Here is a 17056-nt window from a genome sequence, read left to right as displayed (position 1 = left end):
GGGCGCGCCCCGGGCTCCGCTCCTGGCCCCCGGGGCGCCCGCGTCCCCCGCCCCCAAAGAAAGTGCCTGGGGGCGCCCCGCTTCCCCCCTTTCTGCCCTTGGGAGGGTCACGGCCGGCGGCACGCCTCGCCCCCTCGGAGGGGGAAGTGAGCCGGGCCGGTGTCTCGGGCTGCGGGGTGACTGTCCTGCTCCCCTCCCTGGAGCCGAGGCGGGAGATCCGAGAGCGCCCTTGACCCTTGCACCCCGGGACTCCCTCCCCGAACCCCGCCGCCCTCGGGTGGCGGGGGGTGACCGAAGTCACAAGGTCGCTCCCAGCTCCTGCCCTGTTGGACCGCCTGCTGAGCAAGGGAGTTCTGAAACCATCGCGGGGAGGAAACTTTTGCTGAACCTTGTCAAGGGCGTAGGGTACAGCCCCTGGAGGCAAGGGCGTGAAATTTGAGGGCGTCAGGTTTGCGGTACTGGCCGCAGGAAAGGGTAGACCCGTACAGTTAGCCTAAAAAAGGTTATTAGCACGAGCGGTTTTTAGCCCCGGTGTTAAAAGGATACTCGTCTGTAACTGCCGTTTTACATAAGTCGGAAAAGAGATCCCATCTGTTGCTTTTTTCCAAAAGTGAAATTGCATGGTAATATAAAGACCTTTCGGCCTAAACGTGATGGATCGTCTGCAGGTGGAGTCAGTGAATCAGTGTTGCATTGGCCGATAGCCTCTGCTTCAGTTTTGATAGTATTTTAAAAGTCAAGCGCCATTCTTAAGTGAAAAGTACACGGAGTCTTTATTCTTGACCATTCAAAGAAATGGAGAAGATGCTTTTTATGGTGTGATGTAGGAGTCAGTTCTCGGTTTTCGTAGTGTCAGGTGTTTTCTACTTGGCAGAATTGAAATACAGCACCTGGTAGTTGGTGCGCATTAAGAGTCTCCTTCCTTTATTTGCCTAGCATGTTATCTGGGGTTTTGCAGGGCTTTTCAAACGGTGTTTTGTAAGTGGATTTTTTTGTTTGGGAATTACGTAAAAAACACCTTTGTGTGTGACCGCCACTCCCACCACCACACATTTTGGGTAGAGAAAAACTGTGTAGACAAGGAGGCGTTTGGAGCTCCCAGACCCCTGCCTGCTCCCCGCATTAGTACTTCTGCAGTTAACCTGTAAGACTTGTATTTGGCCTGCCTTCGTGTTTAGCACACAGTTAATTAAAGTCTCTTTGAAGGCTTCTGAACTCTGCTTTTCCCGTCCTTAATTGAAGATACTTTATGTCTTAGTGTGGTTGAAGTTAAGGAATTACATTAATGAATGGAGTCAGCATGTTAAGTGTGAGCCAGGTGAACACCTGGTTTTTAATAACGTACACTGGGTCCTAAGAGTGACTGACTTTGAGCATGGCTGTGAGATGAAGTAAGTCATTAGCCATCTAGCGTTTTGAGTTGGCATGATCAGAAAATTGACAGGAAAGTGGTTTTTCAGTTATCCAAATAAATGACTTCTTAATAGACTGTTAACAGGGGCCAGAAGTAACAGTTTAGTAAGGCAAATACTGAATTTGAACTGACCTCTGCGAGTTGAAATCAGTTTCTCCCTCAGTTTTCAGCTGGTCTTCTGTCTAGGGAAATGTGAGGCCATGCTGCTCACGGATTTGAGGCCTGATCTGGGAGAAGTTTTTAACTGTGTATTTCTAGAAGATTTGGTGCTGAGGCTAGGGTGCTGCGGGAGCAAGCAACAGTTACTGGTTCTCAGTGTTCCGTAGCAATTGTCTTTAGACGGTCTCACACAACCTCGGGTGCCGTTGTCTTCAGAGCCTGGACATTGGGTTATGCAGTATGACTTCTCCTCCTGCATTGGTTTTAACCACCTTCTGCCCCAGAAATTATTTTATGAATTGCAACATGTGAAACATTTTCAGAAAGACCAGTTGCTTTAATAGTATTTGTTTTTCACGGTTCTAATTTTAACAGGGTGGACTCTTTATTTTTTAATGATAAGGGTGTTTTGATGCCTGTCTGTGTTTTTGGAGGAGGTGGGTCGGAATAGTTAAAATTTGCTGGAATAAAAGTTCACAGTATTTAATGACTCTCCCCACACTTTGTTTTAAACAAGGTATGAGGGTGCTGGTAGATGCTCGAGAGAAGCTTCATATTCCTTGGGGAGATGATGACAACCAGCTCCATGGAGACAAGTTGATGGCGTTTGATACTCGTGCTCCCATGGCTGCAAAAGGAATGGTGGAAACGGGGATTTTTTTACAATATCTTCCTGCTATAAGAGCCTTATGGGCAGACAGTGGCATACAGCATGCCTATGACCGGCGTCGAGAATTCCAGTTGGTAAGATGTTTGCGCTTTTAAAATGTGGTTTTATGTTAATGACATTGAATAATATGATTTAGCACACTTTTTTCACTGACTTCCGTAATGTATTTATCCAAAATTATAGTCTTAGGTGTTGGTATTACGGTGTGAGCTTTTCCTAAGCCCATGCACTACGTAGACTTGGTGAAGCTGTTCATCACTTTTCCTTTTTGAAAGGAAGATTATAATGATTTTCTTTGGCACTTCTAATTTTGTTCTTTTATTGGAATTAATCTTCTAACCATCATTAACAGTGTTCTTCCTACAAAAATTGACCTTTATTCTTAGAATAAGAGTTCAGTAGCCTAGTTGTTTTAGATGTTATTTAATCATTTTATGATACAGATTAATTTGACACAGATTAAATTCTTTAGTGTTTAAGAGTAAATACATTTTTTATATCTTCACATTTTGTGTTTTATAAGGCTTCTAAACATTTTATAAAATGTTCCTTATTTAAATACAAAATGATATTAGTCTTTCGTTGTTGTTCCTCTGTTTCACATGGGAAACAAATTTTATTTTATATTTTCATTCTTAGTTTTGAACAAGACTAACCATAAAATACGTAGTGGCTGTTACAGGATTGAAAAAAGGATGGAAAAGAAATATGACCAGTGTAGGTTAAGTATACCAAAATAATAATTGAGACAGATTTTTAATTGTGTTTTTTGTAAGGAATGTTTTGCTTGTATTCTGGGTTTTTTATTTGCCAAAGACCAGAAAGATTGTATCAATGGTTGCAATCTAGCATATGCGATCTGAGATCTGAAAGTAGTTCACGTTGAAGCGTGCTACTGTAATACGATTAAAATAAAGTGACAGTTAAAAGTAAATCTCAGGAAGTTGTTTGATGTTGTCACTGACATTAAAATGATCCACATTTATGGATGTGGCTACACTAGAATGTATAACCAACAGTCTTTGTGCTCAGAAACAGTCTTGACTATTCAGAGTTGTGGAAAAGTGATCATAGTATCTTTCTAAAACACTTAACGTATTAGTCTTTATTTTGTCTGAATTATGGCTTTTATGTGCTCCATATAACCAGCAGCTGATTATGTGCTATCTCGCATAGTTCTCGTTCATGTTATCTCTTATTAAATAATTTGTTCATTTTTGAAAGTCAGGGACTGGCTCATATTTTTGTTAAAACTGAGTATCTAGAAATGTTGAAAATTATGATTTTGACAAGAGACTGTGTCCAGTTCCCAGAGTTCTGGTTGGGTTTTGACCTTTGGCAAGTATTGTTATGGTAGCCATGGTAGACCTGCTTGGCTGAGTTCCTTCCCATCTTCCTGCACCATTGCTCCAGTTTTTAGGTGTTGCTTATTCTCCTTAGTTCAATTTTTTAAACAGACCACACTTTGCGCCTCAAGCTGTTACTCATCTTTCCAAAGTGTGGGGAAGAGCCACTTGTAATAAGCATCCAGTACATTTTGAATGAATAAATGAACATCTGTTTCCCTGAAAGTTCCCTGTGGGAAAGATACTTGTCCTACGGCCATCTACAGTGATTTTTTTTTTTTTTGGTACCGGGAATTGAACTCAAAACCTTGCGCTTGCCAGGCAGGCGCTATGCCTCTGAGCTATCTCCCCAGCCCTTGAAATTATTTTAAATCTGGACTTTTTGCACTTAAGTTTCATACCAAGACTTGGGTCATCATTATTGAAATAGATCCTTAAGTATTTCTTTGTCTTTAGTAGCAAATAGGTGAAACTACTCAGGATAAGGACCTCCATGTTCTTGATTTGAACCAGTTAGTGCTTCAAGGCAGAAGTTCTCACAGGTTTGGAAAGGAAGGTTCACAAATACTTGCATTCTGATAAAAAGTAGACAAGAAAAGAGGAACAGGACAAGATCTAATTTTAAACTGGTGATGGGGACTTTTCCCTCTGGGTGTATCTTGGCACATGTAGTACGTGCTTGATTATTATGTTGAATTCATGATTTTCACTCTTTGGATTCTCTGTGGTGGTTGGCGTGGTGATTCTAACAATATTTCATTAGGCTGCTGGACATTTCCTATAATCTTTTAATTCCCACATGCTCTGAGTTTTTGCTTCCATAGCTCTTCATATAGTACCTTTGCCAGGATTTTTCTTCACCATTAGATCTTACGCTTCACTTGGAGCAGTAATCAGATTTTACTGTGACTACATGTGATCCCTGGACCTCTTTGCTTCAGATTTAACTGAAATGCTTATTAAAACAACACAAGCAGATTCCCAAACTTCCTTCACATAAGGAGACTGAGTGATCTGTATGTGTAGTACACAGCCACAGGTGATTCGGAGGAATGTGTTCGCGCTCCTGTCCCTTTCCCCCATGCCTTCGGGCCGTGTCTCTGGCACTTCCTCAGGCCTCATGCATTTGTGCTCTGTGGTCTCCAGTGTGCTCGCTTAAGCTCATCTTGGCCGGCTTGTGCATTAGAGTTACTTACTTTGCTGGTTGGCTCCTCCTTAACAGGGAAGCCTCTTTTGGTATGCCGCGTCTGTTTCTCTTCCATTAGCGGGAGGCCTGGCGCTTCATTCTATTTCTTCAGTCTTTCAGGCCTTCTGAACTACTAAGTGTCTTCTAGGGGGAAAAAAAAACAAAAAACAAAACATTGTACATTAAGTTTTTTCTGGGGAATGTAAATTATTGTATTTCTATGTGCTTGTTTGTTGATTTTTCCAGGAAATGGGAAATCTTTGAACAGTATTATGTAGCCATAATTTGTTTGCTTAAAATTTTTGTTTTACTGTTATGTTTAACAATGCATATGTTTGAATTTTGGGTAGAAAAAAAAATGTTGGAAAATGGAAGGAGTTAGCACATATGGCAACTAAAATTAAGTTTTTTTGTTTCCACTAAGGATTAATTTTTAAACTCCTTAATGCAAATTAGAGTTTGAAAACAAATACTGGCAGTTTTTAAGGCTCTCCATAACTTGTATTTTGCATGAGTGATTGACTGCCCGTTAGACAGTTTTTTAGATACGGGCTAGGTAGTGATACCTCGGAAAGCCTCTCATTTGTTAGTAGTAACTTTAGATACAAGCATGAATGTTTTCTTCAAGTTCCCAAAGGCAAACATTTCCTTTTCTGGTTAGTTCCATTATGGGTAGATGAAATAGCTTACTGTGGAAAAGGAAACTATAAGATTCATGATCTTGTTAAAACTCGGGATCCTTTCCACATGTAAACTACTGCAATGAGGACAATATATCTTAAGAGGTAGTCTCTTTTAACGTTGGATTAAATATTTTAATACCCTACTTTGGCTGTAGATGCAGGCTTGCAACAGCACTAATGAGATACCTTGTCTTTAGAAAAATTCAGTTGACAGGGAGTTTGGTACCTTGGTGACTTAGAAATATGGGCTCAGGGATTGGCTGGGGTGTGCAGTAATTTGCAATGCAGATCGAACTAACAAAATGGCTGGGAGTCACTGCCAACTGTTTCTTGTTTACTTTACAGTTGCTTGTTGGGGAGTATAAGCAATGCTGGTTATATAGGACAAGGGCAGTGTGTGTGACCGTGGAAGGAGCACCCCACAACTTCCTAGTTTCTGTAAACAGTTTAACATTGTCAGCATTAATACAGCTTCCTGTAACGGCTAGTCTGTCTTTGCAATTCCTGAAACCAAAACTATTTTGTTAATCGTGGTACCTTCAGTTAGACTTCACATTTCTTACCCAGATGGACAGTTTGTGCTTGAGATTTATCTTCTCCAAGCTGATTCATAGTTTATTCACGAAGACAGAGGAGTCTCCGCTCAGTCTGTTTAACAGAGCAATTATTTAGCTTCTGAAGGAACAGAGTGCCTAGTATGTAAAACTCAAAAACTTCTGTTTTGGCTAAAATATTTTTATTTGCTCTACAGCAAGTAATAGAATCAGAGTCATTCGACTTTTTAAATATTAATTGGAATTTGCTTTAGAAAATAAATCAGTTACTGTTTTTGGTTGTAAAATGTCATGTTTCTATTGGAGAATTTAGTTCATTTTGTCTTCCATGACTAAAAATCAATCCGGGCGTGGTGGCACATGCCTGTAATCCCAGCACTCAGGAGGCTGAGGCAGGAGGATCCTTGCAAGTTCAAGACCAGCCTGGGCTACAAAGTGAGCTCAAGGCCAGCCTGAACTACATGAGACCCTTGTCTCAAAAGACAAAAAAGAAAAAAAAAATCACGCCAAAGACTTGGACTTTGATTTGCTAAAACCTGTAGGGTGTCTACTGATTTTCCAGATTAGGGTGAAGTCTTCCAACCTGTGTAACACAAGGATTATGTGTAACATTAGAGATAGTAAAGATTTAAAATTTAGATGTCTATAGATGTAATTCCTTTTCATGAATTTGATCAGATGTCAGAATGCTTACATTTTATCCATTTTTATCTTGGAAACCCATCCTTTTAAAGGATGTTTTGGTATGGGCTTACAGTTTTAATACAACTTTGTGAGGATGTGTATATGTGTGCATATAAACATAGACATAATCATTTGATGTATTATGTTGACTTTTTTATGGAAACTTGACAATCTGGGCTCTTGACCCAAGAGACACTGTAAAATCTTGTGCCACTTTCTGTGTTACCTTTATTGCTAAACAAAGTTCAGTACTTGATGCTGCTTTGAAAATGTTTATTAAACAATGAAAGAATGGAGCAAGGAAATGGTTTTATAATAAAAACTAGTAGTTTCAGGACTCTTCACCTAGACTGTGGACCTAATCCAGGAAGAAAAGTTAGTGAGCTTACTTTACAGAAAAACGTAATAGCCTATGGACTCCATGGATGGAGGGTTTCCTGTCTCAAATTAGGCAGCAACCCAACCAAGTTGGGCATCTAGTCATATTAGCCCCCAACAAGTACCAGTTTCTTCAGAAAAATTAACTTACGGTGTTGATAACTATGATCACTGCTCAGTACTTGTAATGTTTATAATAGTTGTTTTATACTTTTCGAAGCACTACTGTATGCATTATCATTTCATCCTTTAGAAAAAGCCATGGAAGCTGGGCGTGTAATCCCAGCGCTCAGAGGGCTGAAGCAGGAGCATCAGCCCTGGGCTACAAAGTGAGCTCAAGGCCAGCCTGAACTGCATAGCGAGACCCTATCTCAAAAAGACCCAAGGGGGAAAGAAAAAAAAAAAGCCATGGGCTGGGAGTGTAGCTCAGTAGTAGAGCACTTGCCTGACATGCACAAGGCCTTGAATTAAATCCCCAGCCCTGCGGTCAGTCGATCAACCAATAAATTGAGGCCTAGGTTTCTTGACTAATAGTATACATTCTGTAACCCTAATCTACTGTTTCCTGGTCCATAGCGCTGGCTGCAACAATTTTGCAAGCACTTAAGCATTATATCTATGAATTATTCTTCTGTCCTTCCATTCCCAGCCTTTTCTGACCACCACCCACACACTCAGCATCTTCCTCTTAAGGTCCAGCACACTAGCAGTATGCATAAGAGTTTATTAAGGATATTTACTAGTGTAGTAATACTCACATAATTCTTTCTATATTATGAATTTTCATACTATTCTTTTACTGTTCCTTTTTTACTTTGTTAACTGGCCTGTACAGTAGTTAAGATATAAATAGTCTTAAGTGACATTTAATAGTAAATTTACTCAGAGTGGTAGAGCTCATCTTGTCTATTTTTAGCCTTGGTAAAGTCTAAAAATAGTAAAGTCTTGGTAAAGTCTCAGTTTGAATCTTCCCCTCCTTAAAAGTTCACTGTAGTAGGACCCTCAGCTGATGTTTGTCAGTGCACGTGGTTTCTATTTTCTGAAAAGTAGAAGTTTAATGGCAAGCAGTTAGCTGAGAGGCAGTTGCACATTTTTCCAGAGAAGTACCATTTGGAAATTAGCACCTGTCTTGTATGTAACTGGCACAGATGTGCTTTTGTTTCAGGGAAGGGGACTGTAGAACACTTACTTTGTGAACTCGTGTGAAATGTTCTCGTGTAATTATGTCACAGTTTTCATACCACGTATGAGTGCCCCAGATTGCAGTTTGTCACACATTTTTCAGTTAGAAACAACCTAGTTTTTAAAAATGTGTGTGTCGCCATTAGCAGTGGCCTTTATTGCGTGGAAGTACTTCATTTTATCCCCTAACTGTGCCCTGTTAACCTTGGTCTATATCGGTGATGGTGAACTTCTTAGAGCTTTCAGTGATAATAAACAATCCTCTGAGGCATGCGTGCCGTAGGTTCCCACCTCTGGTCTGTATTGTGAGCCTTTCTTACAAGATGCCTTTTTCAAAAGAGTATATAGCAACATGAGCACAAGCAGCATTAGAATAGGCTGATACGGATCAAGGAAATAGTTTTGTTTTGAGAACTGGACTTTAGTGGACTTGGCTAAAGTTACTGATCTGTTGCAATGATGGTAGTTATTAATCTTTCAAATTTAATTGCTCTTCTTTTGGAAAAATGAATCAAAAATTTTTTTAAATCAGTGCAGTGGCGTGAACTTCTTCATCCTCCCGTGCTCTGCAGTAGATGCAGAGTACTTTGGTAGAATTACTCTTCATTGTATTTATTTTGGTTTTGGGCTAAAGTAGTAAGAACTGTGTGTACATAGTTGTGCTGTATGTGTGGGTTTGTTTGTTTTTTTAATTTTTATCTTCCATACAAATTTTAAAGTAACCACTTTCAAACTTCATGTTTTACCTATTGGAAAACATTTTTACATATGGTTTAGTATAATCACCTTAAAATGTGATGTGATTTTCCATTGTGCTCTAGGGTAAAAGTGGAACAACACAGCTAAGATGAATTGTGTCCTGGCTGCCAGTCATTGTGTGAGCTTGGGTGAATCCCTGAGCCTGTCTGAATTTGTTTCTCTGTGTGTAAAATAGGGACCATTAATTAATTCACTATTACTAGTTGTTATGAGGATTACATGAGATGATACCTGTAAAGCTAATGCCCTTGGTACAGTACCAAACATATATTAATGACAGAGCCTGTACTATGTTAGTTATTAATGTTCCTAATGCACATATACACATAAATAGCTTTATAAAAAAGAAAGCACTCAATAGAATAAGCACTGCAAGCCTTTGATTTGTTTCATTCTTTGAACTTGATTACCAGTATATAAAAATCTGAATTCTGAATAATCCAGAGCATATGACTTACATATTTGTCAGACTTTGTTTTATGTAAGAAGATCGCATGTCAAAGCGAGACTTGAGGTATTGATTGCTACATTGGTTCCTGTTGCCTTCTAATACCACTTCGCTTGATTTTCAGACTGAAGTTTTGTGAAGTGGTTCTGTTGTTGTTGTTGCTGGCGATTGAGCCCAGCCTTCATATTGAACTATGTTCCCAGCCCGTTTTGTTACCTATTTTGAAACAGGTTTGTGCTAAATTGTCTAGACTGGGCTTGGATTTACAATTCTCCTCCCAGCCCCTGAACCTGTCAGAGTGTTGGAATTACAGGGGTACACCACCAAGCCTGGTTATTTCTTTACGGCACCTTTTTAAACAAACATCATTTTATGGGTAGGAAGTCTGTATCTTTATGGCTAGTCCTTATATATATTCGTAAGTAATTTTTAAAAGCAAATTCTGCAGTTGCAAATTCTGTAATTCTAAAGAATAAAGTGTAATATGGTTTGAGTATCCTTTATCGTAAATAATGAGTCTGGAAGTTTTTGGCTTTCAGATTTTTCAGCTTTTCAAATATTTGCGTATATTTAAAGCAAGGGGCCCAGGTCTAAACATGAAGCTCATTTGTTTCATATACACCTTGTACACATAGCCTGAAGGTAATCCCACACAGTATTTCTACTGTGCCTAGGTGTGTTTTGATGGCGTGTCACATGATGTCAGGTTTAGAATTTTCCGTTCGTGGAAAATGTCATATCAGCACTCAAAAATTTTGGACTTGAGGGCATTTCAGATTTTTTTTAATAGTCAAATTTAAATAGTTCAATCTGTAATGAAAATTAAAATGCTTAAATAATGAAATAGTATATAGATGTATAGTGAAACTAACCACTATTGATGTTTCACATTTTCAGAGATTTCTAGCCAGAATTACTTAATCATTTGATGAATGTGTTCCTGAAATACTTTAGTTATACAGGCAGAATTGGGCAGATCCTTTTTTTCCTGGAGGCATGGTGAGGTAATCTTTGGCGCAGGTGCAGGTGCCCTGCCCTTCCCAGGGAATGTGCTTTCCCTTGCTCTTCCTCACCTTTGATGCAGTGGCTCACACCCCTGCGCCGCATGCACGTCTGCTCTTTCCCTTTCTGCCGTCTCCCTGCCTGTGAATTGGCAGAGGCCAGATGAGTACTCAGGTTAAGAGAGTATTTGGCCTTCTCTTCCAAGGTAAAAAAATTTCTAATATTCATAAAATACAGAATGATTTCTTAAGGTTCCATATTGTGTTGTGTGTGTGTGTGTGTGTGAGAGAGAGAGAGAGAGAGAGAGAGAGAGAGAGAGAGAGAGAGAGAGAGAGCAAGAGTGAGAGACAAATCAGAGCTCCTGACTTTTATATGGAACCAAGTAAACAAGATTTAGCCTAATCGAAAATTCCTACTTTTTTCTCAGGGAGAAAAATAAACCAATTTCAAATATGCTCCCCTAAGGAGAAAACAAAACATTGATTTTAGCATTTAAACAGTGCTGCCTAACAAACACAACTTCCATGCTGCCTCTGCCCCCAGAAATGTGTAACGGTGTCTTTGGGTTTTGGGAGCCAGGGCAGCTATATTTAGCTTGTACAAGTACATTTCTTTTCCATTTTAACCTTTCTAGAGAAGTTAAAGAAAAGAATTGAAATAATGAATAACTAGGGTGAAGGACTTTCTGCTTTTCTGACACTTTGGTTACTATTTTCCTACTCTTTGGGTAACTTTGATTTTTTTTTATTTTAAAGAGAATAAAAAATAATTTTAAAAAAGACATTAGAGATGATACAGAATTTCAAAAAACAAGATGATAGGAATTCAGCAATGGTTGTTATATTGCATATTGTTGTCTTCAAAACAGTTGCTTAAATTACCAGATATAGGCATGTAAAATTGGTCAAAGAGGAAAAAAACATTTAAGCATTAACTGTTCCTTTTAATAAACCAGTAGAAAGCAGTAATACAGTTATCTTAGCTATCTTGTGTACATATATATATATTCATTCATTTTTTCTTTCTTTCGTTTTCTTTCTTTTCTCCTTTCCCTCATCCCACTTGTTCTTTCCTGTTGAGCATTTTCTTTCCCTTTCACAATATCTATTGTACCTTTTTGATTTTATTTACTATTTCAGGCTCTTACACTAGGGAGACAATACAACTTTTACACATGCAGGTCCGATTTATTTTATTGTGAGTATGGTCTCTAATTGCATCCATTTACCTAGAAAAGCCTCGAGTTTATCTTTCTTTATAGCTGAGTAATACTCCACTGTATAAAAATGCCACATCTTTCTTATCCATTCCTCAGTTGATGGACCGTTTGGGTTTCCAAGATTTAACTGTGACAGATTGCGCTGCTATAAACATGGGTGCACATATATCACTTTAATATGATGTTTTCAGTTCTTTTGGAAAAATAAAATTATTTTTTGTTAAATAGGGTAAATTAGCTCAGAAGTTACTGTATATAGGAAATCCATCATCATATATGATCAGTAGTTTCTATTTAGGCCCCACAATATGTAGTTTGATGGTATCTGTTCATTGATATTAGTAAAAGAACTCACAGAAGCTGCCAGCAACGAGCAGTTGCTCCAGATTTTCCCGGCTGTTAGAATTGGAACTAGGTTATTGCTATGCCAACTCTGATGTGGCGTGACGGATGAGGAGATAAACATGAATATTGCTATTCAGACATAAGATGGTCTCTGAATTCATTGCATTGATTTTTATAAACCTAAATAAGTAAATACAAAGCTGCAAGTAATATTTTTCCTAATGGAAATTTTAAAAAGAATGGTGTACACCAGGATTGCTGGCCCGGGCCTTTAGTCCTAGCTATTAGGGAAGCTGGGGTACCAGGATTGCTTGAGCCCAGGAGTTCTAGGCCAGCCTGGGCGCCATAGCAAGACCCTGTTTCAAAAAAAAAGTGTTTTAGCCAATTTACCTAAAAATAAGGCAGTACAGTTGATTCCCTGTTGTTAGCTCTTGTTACTCGGTTGGCCACTTTCACAGTAAAATTGCCCTTGTTTGCTATGGCCTCAAGAAATGGCAGGGACGCATTTCAGTTCTGGGCCACAAGAAAAATTACAGCTGCTTTTTTTCTTTGTGAGACAGTGTCTCACTGTGTAGTTCAGCCTGGCCTCAAACTTGCTAGGATCCTACTACCTCAGCTTCCCAAGTGTTGGAATTGCAGGTGGGCACCACCCCACCCAGCTTTTATCTTAACTTTCTAATCGTGGTGTGTTATGATAAAATGCAACCAATTTTAAGATGGGTATTACAGTTGAGTAAAAGAACCAACATTTCCCCTGTTGCAGTGTTTTGCACTTTCGATTTTAAATAAAGGATGACCATAATACAACAGGAAATATAAAAATGGCACTTCCATTAAAATTTTGTGTGTATGATATATTGTAAAACATGCAATAGTGCAGTGTTACAAGGGACAGTAGTATCCAGTCCCTTTCAGAATTCTTTCTGCATTACTGTCTGTCTTTGAACAGCACACCTCCCAGGTACTGGGATTACAGGCCTGCGCCACCGCACCCAGCCTTTCCTTGCTTTTTGCATAAAGGCCGGCTTGTTAGGTTTGATCAGCTCTGTCAACACCACCCATCAGTATAATCATTGACCACCATTGGAATTTTTGTAGTTTCGTGTCTTTTTTCAAGTTCTGTCGTTTCTGTATTATGAATAGTTGAAAATACGTCTTTTTTTTTGTCTCGTAACACAACTTTTCCTCTTTTGATATGCTAACATTTTTCCCCTTTTCAGTGTTTTCTTCTGCAGATCTTGTGGTACTTCCTTCCAATTCAGTCTCAGTGTCCTGAACCTGTCTGTTTTGTATTGTAAAACAATATTGCTGAGTTGGGGAGAAGTATAAAAATTATACCTAATGTACTTTCTAGATTGTAGCACAAAATTACAGATTATTTTTCACAAATAAACACAGATTAGCAACAGAAAATAACAGCTTATTATATTTCACTAGACACAAATATCAATGGCAGATACATTCTAAATAAAAAAGCATGCAAAAATAGTTGACATAAAACAGACAAACAAGTGTAAAATGATGTGCTCAGACTAAACTGTTGGTTAAAAGCTTCATTCTGTAGAAATGTATTTCTGTAAGACTATGTCCATATGATTATTTTTATATGTAACTCTATTCTTTGTGCAAGTGTGAAGGTTTAGATTGTTGCTTTAAGAGTATCCACTTTCATCATAATCTGAATTATTTTTTCCTGGAATGCAAAAAGTTGGGAGTGAGGGCAGGAAAGCCCTGGTCTGCTAACTGACCAGTCCTGGGCAGCTGCCTGCGGCCACACACAGTCACCTCCTCTTTCACATCTGTTGATGAGACTGGCCTCTCTGCAGGCTAGGCATTCGCTAGTAAAGCAAGTGAAAGTCACTTCTGAAAGTCAACCTTAGATGCTGGTTGGAAGAACCTGCAAGAAATAGTCATACAGGCACATGTATAATTACATATGTGATCAGTGCTCTGAAGGAAAAAAGCAACGAGCGACCAAGAGCTTGGTCTGAGAAGTGGCATGTTGGTTAAGACTCCCTGAATGAGAAAGTACTAGCCAGGCAGGGAGGGGGAAGAGCTCTTCAGGCAAAAGGACTGCTGTGAATGTGGTCAGGAAAGCTTGGTGGCTGTTAGAAAGTGCTACCAGGGACCTGGGGGTAGAGCATAAGGGAGCCTGACCTGGTAGGAGGCAGGCAACAGCCTGTGACTGACAGGCCTGTGGTGTGCTCTGAGAAGTTTGGGGTTTTCCTGAATGCGTGTGGAACCTACTAAAGGATTTTAGGCAAGATCGCTCAGGCTGTTGTGCAGGAATTGGAGGGAAGTAGGGGAAGTCTTAGTGCCGCGCCCTGTGCTGCCCAGACCCAAAGGTGGCAGACTCCTAGGATGAGTGGCTTGTCTTCGGGTAGTAGCCAGAGAGATGAAGAGGAGAAACTAGATTCAGGGTCTGTCTTGTAAGGAAATTCACAGGGTTCTGATAGGATATGGGGCGAGGATGAAAGTACGTGTTACGAGTGACGTGTGTTTTGGGCTTTCAACAACTAGGTGAGTGCTGGTACTTTTCATGGAACTGAAAGGCCTGTGCAGGAATAAACTTTGAGAGAGAAGGTTAAGTGTAGTTTGAGCATATTCGGTTGCGATCTCTTTGAGTGATACAAGTGGAGATACCAACAAGAGAGTTTGAGTCTGGAGTTCAGAACAGTTTGGGGCTAGAGATAGAAATTCAGGAGTTATTTTTTCCCAAGTGATATTTAGAGTCTGTATATTGTATATGATATCTCAGAGAAAGGGTGTGAAAAGGGAAGGGATTAGGACTCCTGGTAGAGTCTTAAGGAAGCTTCATATCTTTTGCAATGTTCAGAGGCAAAGGTGCTAGCGGAAATGACCAGAAAGGACAGTAGTTTAGAAATGTGTCAAGTCTTGGAAGCCAGGAAAGTGTTTGAAGAAGAAAAAATGTGGTCAGTAGTGCCATATGCCACAGATGCATCTGTTGACTGGAGAATGACGTCTCCGTTGATTTTGGCAGCAGGAAGGTGATGTGGGCAGGTGACGCGATGAGGGGAGGCCAGACTGGAAGAGGGGAAGAGAGGTAAGGAAGTAGAGAAGATTCGCTTGAAGTCAAGCTTACAGTTCTCATTTCCCTTTTGCAGTACTGCCAACCGCTTGGCTTAGCGGGTTGTGGTTTTTCAGACCTTTTTAAAGTTCAAGAGGACATTGCGTGTATATTAACCAATTTGTTTGAATCTCTTAGGAGAGTGAAATACCATTTAACAGACTTGTTGATCTCTTAAGTCAAGTAAATACAGAGGAGCTTTTCATGTGGTGTACCTGTTCCTCAGTATCCACAGGAATTAGTGCCAGGAGCCCCAGGGATACCAGAATCTACCAGTGGCTGCTCAAGTCTCCTATAAGAAGCTAGTATTTGCATATAACCTCTAAATTACCAACAGTTAGTGAACATCCGCCCATGCATATCCTTCCCTAAATTGTTACCTCTAGATAACCAATACTTAATGCGATGTAAATGCTATGTAAATAGTTGTTACCTTTTATTGTTTAGGGAATAACTGACAAGTAAAAAAAAGGTATATACATGTTGAGTACCGGAGCAGGAACTCATGTGAACCACCTTTCTAGCTGTGTTGAGGGCGGCTCCCAGTCTAATAGTTGAATGATACGCTGTTTACTCCATTTGCAGAATTAGGAAGTCTTTATTAACCTCAGAAGGACCTAAGAAAGCATGTGGCCCTAGTCACTTCATTTTCTACTTATAAAGCATTGGTCCACAGGGTGAAGGACATTTAGAGGATCAGGTGCAGCTAGCTTTGTGCTAGAGTCAGAGTGCAAACTCAGTGGTGTAGGAATGCCCAGTCCGTGTGGGACGCTCACTGCCGCGCTTTCCTGCTTCTTGTAATAGCAAAATTAATAAAAGAGGGACCTGAAGGAACTGTCATGCCTGCTGATACAAATTTTGAGCTAATTTTCACGTTGGGTAATATTTAGAAGTATTTGCAGGTTGTGTTGCTTTGCTGTCTGACATGACTGACGGGAGTGAGGTGAGGAAGGTAGTTAACGTTCCTTGCGAGCCGGGTGGAACTTCCTTCCTGATGCGAGTTTGAGATAATGGATTCAGCACTAAGCCCAAAAACGTGATGGGGGGTTTCCTCTCACCTGTTGTGTGATCTTAGGCATGGATTAACTTCACTAAGTAGTGTCGATTGTCATGTCTGGGTTGTGAGGTGTGGGAGTGTGTCATCAGAGAGCAGAGCTTTCCATCTGGTGTGCATTTGGGTGTGACGAAGAACTCGTCTGTTGTAGACAGCGGGGGAATTGAAACTACTTGGGAAGTATATTCTGTGTCCAAAAACTGCATTTTTTAAGTATAATTGAGGTCCTTTTTGAGATTCAAATAATTTACTACTATGAGTTCTAATTCTGGCAAAGATAAGTACTTTTTTCTGTGTTCTTGGGATTGTGTAAGATTGCTTCTTTTCAAAAAGTGTATTTTAACATTGACTTTTTCGGGGCTGGGGATTTAGCTCAGTGGCAAAGCGCCTGCCTGGCAAGCGCAAGGTCGTGAGTTCTGTTCCCGGTACCAGAGAAAAATCAAAAAAAAAAAAAAAAAAAAAAAAAAACATTGACTTTTTCAAGGCTAAGCTTTATGGTAATATGTGAAAACTGAGGAGTAGAAAAGTGGTTTGTGTGTTTGTTTTTAGGAAATGACTTACTGGCACCAGTATTCCAAATAGCTTTTTTTAAGTTTAAATTTTAAAACATTGATTGAAAAAATTCAGTTAGCCACTATACCACTGCTCCAGGCATCTTTGTTGCCATTTGGATGTATTTCCTACTGATATTTGACTACAGTATTGGCTGTTGAGATAAATTTTTCTGTAGAACCTTATAACCTGCATATTTAATATTGTACCATTATAATTTCCTGGAGATGATTTTCTCAGAGGCCTAGGAAGGCATTCTTTAGAAATGGATACAGATTTTTTTTCTTAAATGGGAAATGCTTGGGATGATGCTGAAAGGTAACTTGCAGGGTA

At 39.6% G+C, this 17056-nt stretch overlaps 1 protein-coding gene across 1 annotated transcript in view; it reads left to right on the top strand.

Moving 5' to 3' along the window:
* Window positions 1-2090: 2090 nt before the first annotated feature.
* Window positions 2091-17056, top strand: part of Gna13 (guanine nucleotide binding protein (G protein), alpha 13) — a gene marked incomplete at its 5' end in the record, with an annotated part of 41715 nt that continues 26749 nt past the window's right edge. The window contains 1 exon segment of the mRNA XM_005402134.2: window positions 2091-2317. Within this exon segment, the coding sequence (XP_005402191.2) occupies window positions 2091-2317 (227 nt within the window).

The sequence above is a fragment of the Chinchilla lanigera genome, unplaced genomic scaffold (assembly GCF_000276665.1).
Source record: "Chinchilla lanigera isolate Chin_1 unplaced genomic scaffold, ChiLan1.0 scaffold00077, whole genome shotgun sequence".
Lineage (NCBI taxonomy): Eukaryota > Metazoa > Chordata > Mammalia > Rodentia > Chinchillidae > Chinchilla > Chinchilla lanigera.
The sequence above is the reverse complement of the archived record's forward strand: the minus strand, read 5'-3'. Positions and strand labels throughout refer to the sequence as shown.